General features: G+C 40.0%; 1 protein-coding gene across 2 annotated transcripts in view; it reads right to left on the reverse strand.

Moving 5' to 3' along the window:
- Positions 1 to 9,922, reverse strand: part of Eml5 (EMAP like 5) — a 120,097-nt gene that overhangs the window by 8,044 nt on the left and 102,131 nt on the right. For both annotated transcript variants that reach the window (XM_050151402.1, XM_050151401.1), the window contains 5 exons: positions 8,861 to 8,863; positions 7,428 to 7,601; positions 5,837 to 6,045; positions 4,089 to 4,246; positions 1,363 to 1,477 (listed from right to left, as the gene is read on the reverse strand). In XM_050151402.1, the coding sequence (XP_050007359.1) occupies positions 1,363 to 1,477; positions 4,089 to 4,246; positions 5,837 to 6,045; positions 7,428 to 7,601; positions 8,861 to 8,863 (659 nt within the window). The remainder of the gene's footprint in view (positions 1 to 1,362; positions 1,478 to 4,088; positions 4,247 to 5,836; positions 6,046 to 7,427; positions 7,602 to 8,860; positions 8,864 to 9,922) is intronic.

The raw sequence follows: 9,922 nt of genomic DNA on the forward strand, positions 1-9,922 counted from the left end.
CTCCTGACATGGTTTTGTTATTTTTAGAGGAAGCAGAATAGGGGAAATTAAAGCTGAAAGAGAAAGAAGGCCCTCACTCAGGTATTTGATTTGTTTTGTTGGCTTTTTTGCTGAATGCAAATCAATAAACAGAAAACAACCCCCACCCCAAACATTCTGGAAGACTTTATTTTTTGTTTGTCTGTTGTTTTGGTTTTTTGAGACAAGGTTTCACTGTGTAGTCCTGGCTGTCCTGGAACTCACTCTGTAGACCAGGCTGGCCTCAAACTCAGAGCTCTACATGTCTTTGCCTCCTGAAGGCTGGGGTTAAAGGCAGTGCCCAGCTAGTAAGACTTTCTAAAAATAAATAATCCCTTTTTCTGAGAGATAACCACAGAGTGCCATAGCTGAGTTGAGTGTGTTGGTGCACATCTGTAATTCCAGCACTCAGGAGGTCAAGGCAAGACCACAACATAGGTGATCTTTGAGTTTAACTTCATCTGCATTCATCCCTCACTCATAAACCTAAACAGTGCATCTTATAAGCTACTTTAAAATCTCATTTACAAAGGGAATTTCTTTAAGATAAGTAAACTAGCTCATTTTAAAATTTAATTTGTAAATTTTAATTTTAAAACTTTGCTTAAGGGATAGAAATACAGATTAGATTCGCACTTTAGAACAGCCGCTGCTCTTGCAGAGGATATGGGTTAGGTTCCACAGCTCACAATGATCTATAACTATAGTTTCCGGGGATCTGATGTCCACTGCTGCCTTTGGTGGGCACCAGGAACACACAAAGTACACAGATACACATGTAAGAACATCACCCATACACACAGAACAAACATATCTTAAATCTTAAACATATCTTAAATCTTAAAACAACAAGCTCCGTTTAACCTTGAACATAGCTGCAACCTTTGGGCAACGTATCGTAAAAACTCCCAAATCCTAAGAGCTCTCATGCCCGGCTAACCCTTCTCTACTTCATTCATGCTGGCTTGCCCAGACATTCCTTTCTGCATTACGTGTCAAGACCCTAGCCATATGTGAACAGAGGTCCTTAAGAGAGGAACGCAGGGTATGGCCAGTAGCATGGGGAAATGCTGCTGCTGGAGACACATGGAAAGAGCTGCTCTAATAAAAACGAGTCAGTGGTGAGGATTTTCAACCTATCTTACCATAGGTCAATCAGAAGATTCAAGACAATACAGAGGTTTAAAGAAAACTCGCTTAGGCACAAGTTTTCTGTATTAGTAAAAGTGGACATAACAGCACCCTATAAATCAAGTATAGGTTTTTAAGTTACAGAGTGCAGGGATCACAGCACAGCTGCTCTCTGTTTTCTGCTGCATCGCACTGGCTCAAGGGACACCTTACTTTGCCTCTGCACACAGACCGGACACAATCTGTGACTTGTCCTGTCTCAAGCCTGAAGGCCCGGCATCGCCTCAGTTCCTGGTCCCACAGTTTAACTGCACCTCCTTCCTTTGACCTAGGTAAATAAAAATAAAACCCAAGTAAGTGTTTATAATTGACTACTACAATAATTTTCATTTTAAACAGAATATTTTAAACACCCTATTTGTAACTTCTAGTATTCTAAATTATCAGTCAAGGATACATACAATTCATAATAAATAAATATGCAATATTTATTTATATATAATATTTACTTATTTATCAGTGTGCTTCCGGTTTGGTAAACTTTATTTTGTGAAATATTTTCTTCTGACACAAGCATAATTTTATTTAGTCCACTTTATATTACAATAAATTTCTCACAATAGTTCTCCATTAAGAAAATGCAGAAAAGAGGATTGTTTTGTTTTCAAAGATTGTGTGTGTACACACATACCATGGTGTGCATCTGCAGGTCAGAGAACAACTTTGGAATCTGTTCTCCCTTTCCACCTTTACCTGGGAACTAAACTCATCCCCAGGCATGTATGGCAAATGTCTTAACCTGCTAAGCCATCACACCAGCCCCACAAGATTTGGGGGGGGGGGATTGAGACAGGGTTTCTCTGTGTAACAGCCCTAATTGTCCTGGAACTCACTCTGTAGACCAGGCTGGCCTCACAGAGATCCACCTGATTCTGTCTCCTGAGTGCTGGGATTTAAGGCGCGTGCCACACACCTAGTTCACAAAACAATTTCTAACATTAGAAATGCAAAACAAGAAAGAGCATTATAGATGTTGTGCCATAGAATTTACTTTTAAAGGCCAAAAGGGCAGCACATTTATTAAATATCCTACAATTATTAAAATATCCTATTATAGCAGGCTATTAGTAAAGGTATGCAAAATCAGATGCTATGGGAAATACAAGTATTTGGAGTAATATACAAAGGATAAAATAAAGCCATTTATGGGATTTTCTCTTGAAAAAAAAAAACTGAAAAATAATTCCTTCATTTTGCTTTAGGAGAAAACACACCTTCCCATCAAAGAAACAGCAGACCATATGTGCTCAGTAGGTAACTGTGTGCCAATCTGTAGCAAAAGAACTGAACTTTGTAGTTACTGTGTGTCCATTTTTAATTTCCAGAGGACTACACTGGTGGCAAATGGCTTTTATTTGTTTTTTGGGGGGGTGGGGGTAGGGGTAGGGAGCAAGTGGTTTGAGGCAGTCTCATTGCCTCCCTGAGGCAACTATCCATGTAGAGAAATTGGCCTCAATGAACTCAGAGAGATATGCCTGCCACTGTTTTCACTGTGCTGGGATTAAAGATATGTATCATACCCAGCTTTAATTTGATTTTTAGAAGATTTATTATAATTTTTTAAATTATGTGCATACATATCTGTGGGGAGGGGGTAGTGTACGTATGAGTGTAGGTGCCCTCAGAGTCCAGAAGAGGGCCCTGGATCCTTTGAAGCTGAGTTACAGGTAGTTCTGAGCTGCCCAGCATGAGTGCTGTGCTGAACTCAGGTCCTCTGCAAGAGCTGTACATGCTAATAACTGCTGAGGCAGATCTCCAGACCCTTGATCTTTCTTTCTTATTTATTTATTTATTTATTTATTTATTTATTTATTTACTTACTTACTTACTTACTTACTTACTTATTATTTACTTTTTGGTGTATGTTTGTGCTCCTGTGCATGGATGTATGTGGTCACAGACTTCTATACATTTCCACCACCAGGTGTCAGTCCTTGCCTTTCCACCATGTTTTAGATAGGCTTTCTCTGAAGTTTATCCAAACAAGCTGGATGGGCTTCTCCCCGTGGGAAAGTGCCAGGATTACAAGTGCTTGTGCTCCTTGGTCTGGCTTCTCCGGCTTTTCTGTGGGTACTGGGTTGGTCCTCAGGAGATCAGGCACATAGAGTAAGCACTTTTACTCACTGAGCCCTCACCTCAGCCCAGAAATCAATTTTAAGGATCTGGTTACTGTTTGGATATTTGAAAGTAATGCAGACAGAGGTCTCTGTTCACGCTTATGACTGAGGTCGTGTAAGAATGAGTTCAGAAACTGTCTTTAGCATTCTCTGTCTCCTTTTTCACTACCATGACTCTGACCTCGCAGGGAGGGAGGCAATAGGGCATGAAGATATAACTTGGCTTCTAAAGTAAAGGTTTCCCTTCATGTCCTGTCAGCAATACTGATGCAGGCACACAAGGACTAGGGACATCATTCTTAATCAGAAGCACAGCTGCCTTTGGCCATCTCAGACAAGTAGCACTCTGGCTGCAGTTCAAGTTTATCTAAGATGCCCAAAAGTTGGCTGGCAAGATTGCACAGTGGGTAATGAGACTCCAAGCAATTGACCTGAGTTTGACCCCTGGAATGCACATGGTAGAAGGAAAGAATCCATTTCCACATGTTGTCCTCTGATTTCTACACATGTCCTGGGAACATACTTCCCTCCACCCCCATGCACAAAATAAATTAAAAAATAAATGAAAACTAAAATGTAAAAAAAAAAAACATTATTTAAGACAAGAATTAAGAGAACCCCAAAATCACACATAACTAGCAACAAAGGAGAAGTAAATGAGCAATTAATCTGTGCAGCCTAGAGGAGGCCAGAACACCCAACTTAGGCCTTGGGTAGATCACAAATGCACACACAGTCAGTAAGGGTATGAAGGGGACTCACGGCCTTTCCTTGCCGCCAGTCACGATCAGTCCGTCTCGCAGGGTGGTATACATGGCAAACACAGGCCCATTGTGCGCTCTGGCCACCACTCTACACAATATGTGATCTTTCCACACACAGACATCACCACTGATGGTACCTGTAAACGTCAAGTTATTCTGAAAAGGAGTGGGGAAGGGGGGAGACAAACTCATCAAAAGTTCAAAGAGAGGTCGAACAGATGTCATCCTCTACGTGAGCAGAATGCTAGCTCACCTGCTTTGACAACGCACATGCAAAGTGGAGTGGGCAACACTGGACCCAGGAGAGGGGGCTGAGTGACGCTTAGTTCCCGTAGGGCCTTTCCTTTCCTAAATCTGTCCTTTGCTAGTGGGACTAGCCTTGGACAAATCTTTCCTAAAATACTATAACTCCAGCTGACACTTTTCTTTGAGTCAGGGCCCTCCAGTCGTCCAAGAGCTAATCCAAAGGTCACTAAACATTAAGAGTGAAAACAAGGGGTGGTTAGGAATAGGGAGTGAAAAATAATGAGTTTGCTAAAGAATTCTGTCACAGAAAATAAATCTATTATCAAAGCGAAGACCTCACTAACTCCCGCAGATCTAGGAAAGTCGCTACTTGGTGCCTCTCTGCAGTTAGAGCACACTTCAGCTATGAACACCAGCATTCCTCTCTCCTTTTCTCTGTCCAGTCTCCAACATGGAGTCATCATGACATCTGAAAAATTATTAAACTGAACATAAAGCTATCTTGTGAGAAAATATCCTGGCCACACTACTGCTTCACACATTAAAAAGCTATTTTTCTCTTGTAATAGCTGTTAAGTTTACTACTTACTTTTTATTTATTTATTTTACCAAGAATGGGCACTTGACTACAAAGTAACTTTGAATAAAGAAAGTTCATCTACAGACATGGACAGATCCAGTGCCAGGATCATTCCAATAGGGGTTTCTTTCTAGAAACAAATGGATACTCTTATATTAAGAATGAACAAAAGATTCCATTTATTTAATATTGTTAGTCATTTTTTAAAAAATATTTAAGTGTGTTCAACTGTTCTAAACTTGTAACTTTCTTTCTTAAAATGTATATTTCACATTTTAAAAAAATCTACTTCATTTTCTGTAGAATTTGAAGAGAATTTGGAAAGCCTAGCCAGGGCAGGGTATTAAAGGAGAAGTGGTTATAAACTACTACAGACCCAGGCGGATGGAATGAGAGACAGCAAGAGACTCTTGAACACTCCACTGAGGGCAGGGACTGTGTTCTCTGGACTCAGTTCCCTGCTCCCCTGGATCAGACACTGGCCCCGAGTATTTCCAACTACAAGATGGACAGTGGTTCTGGTGACAGAAAGCGAAGGAAACACTAAACCCCAGCACCCTGAAGACACTGAACATGGCTTTCCTGGTTTCCTTTTCTTTTACTATAACACACAGAAGGTGCACAAGGAAGCACAAGGATGTCTGAGATCGCAGCTTGTGGAGCATGACAAGTATATGACAATGAAGCTTGGAGGATGGTAATGTTCCGAGGGTGCACACGTTTGACAGTAACTATCTCATTCGCTTTCTTATGTTTAATGTCACTCACCCCTTAATGTCTAAAAGGACTAGATTTTTTAAAGATGACATATCCTTGACCAGGATTTGCACTGACTAGTCAATAGTAATGGCGCTTATGAATATACGGCAAAAACACTTCAAGTCAAGACACACCATCACACAGCATTTTAACAGACATACTGCACCAAATGCAACAGCAAGCATCGTCTGCATCCGGGCATCCTCCAGTGTGCTCAGAAGCCCTTTTTTGCTGAGAAGAGCCCTTCCTGCCAGGGTCCAGAATTTCACGTGCTTTATACCCACAGAGACAAACTGGGTATCTGAATCTGGTCGAAATTCTGCTACAAAAATACGTTGGTTGTGCCCAGCTCTGCTGGCAATTCTGGCCCCTGATACAGAAGACACAACAAAAATTTCACAGGTTAGTATAAGAATGGAGCTAATTGCCAAGACTGAACAGTTTCCTCAAATTGCATAGCTAAGAACAAAACAAAATAACCCAAACACAAATGCTTGCAAGAAGGCCCTGATATTTGCTCTACTACTTAACAATCATATGACCTATAATCACTGGTACACAAATCTTTACAAGTAACACATGTTTATGGGCTCTTTGTGACAATTTAGGGGCCATTTTAAAGACCATACCTTTTTCTATGTAGTTACATTAATTCCTCATATAAATTAAATGATCTGTCTAGAGTGTGTTGGGGAATTCATTCTATTGGTCTTCCATTCTCAATCCCAGGACTCTCAGGAGGTAAACGCAGTGAATTCCAAGCCAGCAGGGCTACAAAGAGAGACCCTGTCTTGGAACAGAATGTGTATGTGTGTACATCTTTTCTTGAGTAATGGATGTGGTTCAAAGTCAAATCACCTATGTAGTATGTGCTGTGGGGAGGGGGGTATGTGTATAGGTATATGAATGTTTATGTGTGTATGTATGTGTGTGAATATAGGCATGTATATGAGTGTATGCATGTATATACGTGCATGAGTGGGTATATGTACGTGTGTTTATATATGCGTGTGTGTATATGAGTGTATGTTATATATGTGGGGGGGAGCATGTGTGTGTTATGTATGTGTTATCTATGGTGTGCATCTGTGTGTAGGTATGTGTCATGTATGTGTGTTGTGTATGCATGCTTATGCATGTGTGCATTGTGTTTATATGTGTGTAGGTATGTGTTGTATATGTGTATGTTTCATGGGTAAGAGATGTGGTTCAGTGAGAGATTACCTGTGTAGCATGTGCCAGGCTCTGGGTTAGATCTCAATACACTCTTGAATTTGATATGTAACCCTAGAAGGGTTTCAAATTCACAGCAATCCTCTTGCGTCATCCTCCTGAGTGCTGGGATTAAAAGCAAGTGCCCCATGCCTTACAATTTTCATTTTTTACTAAAATATCTCAGAACTAATCAAATCATTAGCAAAAACACAGTTTCTACTGAAAGGAAATCATTGCAAATCATTTTTAATACTACCTGGTTTCATTATTTCATGTTTTGTGAGCTTATGTCCTCACTGGGGTTTCTTAAGGGCACACATACAGTGCTACCAACTGTGTGCTATATGTTTGGTAGGACCATAGCGAAAAATGGCTTCAATTCCCAACTTAAGGCAAACGCTAAAAGAGAACATTCATACAGTCCTAGTATTCGTGTGAGTTTTTGTTGGCTTGTTTTTGTTTGTGTATGTGTTGCTTTGTTTTGTTTTGTTTTGTTTTGTTTTGTTTTTTTAATCACACAAACGAAAAGAATCCTACCTTCCTGCCATCTCCAAATGGTAATGGTGTGCTCTGGGTCCAGCCCCACAGACAGCAGCAGCTTCCCAGTAGCACTGAAGCTGACGGAGCACACACCCTTTGAATGGGAGCATCTTAGTATAGACAATGTCTGCTTGTTCACTGCATCCCAGATGTGCACAGATGGGGCTGTAGCTGAACAAAGACAAAATCCAAGTGTTACAACCATTGTCAAGTCACCACTCAGAAGCCAGAATAAGCATACCTAGGAAACATGGAACTATGCACATAAGAGGAACATAGTTTATAATAGCTCAGAACTGAAGCTAAATATTAAAAAGGAAATAAAAAGGAGGGGAAAGGAAAGAAAGGTAAAAATACAGAATCCTTCAGCATATATGGTAAGTTGTACTTTCAAGAAAAAAGCATTTAGGCAAAAAAAAAATCAGAATAATACTAAACTCATCAAACAAGATGTGTATGAGAACAGAAGGCAGCAGTCACTGAGAGGACCATAGCTTCATACATGGCAAAGCTCTGGAGTGGAAAAAATCTTCATAGAAGTTATACTGAAACTATAACATTTAACACAGTACATATGCTACATGCAAGTAAACATTCAATACTGATATCCTCTGAAAGCAATGCAAAACACACGAAGCTGACAGGCAGCTAATGGCAAAACACCTAGACAAATCCCACGGAAAATAAACTATATAGATAGGAATCTGGGAAAGGTTACACACACTGTGTAACCTTTTTAAAAACTTTTTTAAAAGACTTTTTAAAAACACTACTTCACTGGAAAAATAAAACCATTATTTATCCTTTCCTATATAAATTCTTTTTTTCTTTGGATTTTCAAGACAGGATTTCTCCGTAGCTTTTGGTTCCTGTCCTGGAACTAGATCTTGTAGACCAGGCTGGCCTCGAACTCACAGAGATCCACCTGCCTCTGCCTCTCGAGTGCTGGGATTAAAGGTGTATGCCACCATCACCCGGCTCACATTACTTTCTTTTCAGTGTTAAGGATCACCCAAGGTCCTTGAGTGTGTTAGTGTTACTGGAGGTCAGGGTCAGGGCTGGGTATTTCCAGGTTCTCTGTTTAATATATATATTAAATATAAGTAATATATGTATACATATTGTGTGTGTGTGTCTGAGTGTCTATATATGCACTGCATATGTGTATGAGCCCTCAAGGTTCAGAAGAGGGCACTGTATCTCCTGGAACTAAGTTGTAGGCAACTGTGAACAGCCATGTGTGTGCTGAGAATCAAACCTGGGTGACCTCCAAGAGAAGTGAGTGTCTTTCATCACTGAGCCATCTCTCCAGTCCAGGGCGCCCGGCTCCCTATATAAATTCTTTTGCACTTCTTTCTGCTCCTCCCGGGAAATGAACCAAAAGCTCCATGCTTAGTGAACAAATGATTACCACTGAACTACATCTCAACCTGCTTCTCTTTATTGTCTAAACCATCATATTTTTTGTTATCTTCTTTTCAAATTATAACCTAAAATTGAAGTTAATTCAGCAGTGAATTCAGTCTTGGAATATAAGCATTCTTACTAAAATACTCAAAATAATAAAGTGCATTTTCTTCTAATTATAAACTGAAAGACAGAAAAACATTAAAGGAGATAACCTGCCTGGAATTATTTTACATAGGAGGAAATTCTGGCCTTTAGAAAACAAATTTCAATAAATATGGACATTTTACAATATTTGCTATTTATAATGCACGAATGATAAATCTAAGAAAACTTCAAATAAAGAGTTAAAATATGTTAAAGTATAGATATGAAATTGTTCAGATTTATCCAGCTGTAAAACTTTAAGATTATAAGGATATATAAAAGTTTTACCAATAATAAAATGGATTACTTATATTTGAAAATGTTGGGGACTGGAATATATGTCAGTTGGTATAGTGCTTTCTAGTATGTATAAAACATGAATTTTGATCCCCAGAACAACATAAATAACATATCTGGCATACACCTATATTTCTAGGTCTCAGAAGGTGGGGACAAAAGAATGAGAAATCCAAAGTCATCCTCATAGATAGAAGGAGGGAGCTTGAGGCTAGCCTGGGGTACATCCGCTCTTAAGAAAAAGAGGGAAAGAAGAGAGAAAAAATTTGAGTATTGAACTGAATCCCTCATTCATTAAAAGTCAAAGTACAAGCCAGTGAGCAAGCCTGCACGATTAGATGGCTCAGCAGGAAGAAGGCCTGCCACCAAGCCCAAGGACCTGAGTTTGATCCCAGGAGCACTGACTCCCACAAGATGTCATCTGACCTCTGCATGCCTGCAGAGCACACATCCAAATAAACAAACAGATACATGTAATTTTTAAATTTAAAAGTACTTTGTGGCTTTGTGGGAGCCTAGCCAGTTTGGATGCTCACCTTCCTAGACCTAGATGGAGGGGGGAGAACCTTGGACTTTCCACAGTGCAGGGAACCCTGACTGCTCTTTGGACTGGAGAGGGAGGGGGAGAGGAGTGGGGGGAG

This window comes from Alexandromys fortis, unplaced genomic scaffold, assembly GCF_014885135.2.
Source record: "Alexandromys fortis isolate MF-2015 unplaced genomic scaffold, M_Fortis_MF-2015_v1.1 scaffold_63, whole genome shotgun sequence".
Taxonomy (NCBI): Eukaryota; Metazoa; Chordata; class Mammalia; order Rodentia; family Cricetidae; genus Alexandromys; species Alexandromys fortis.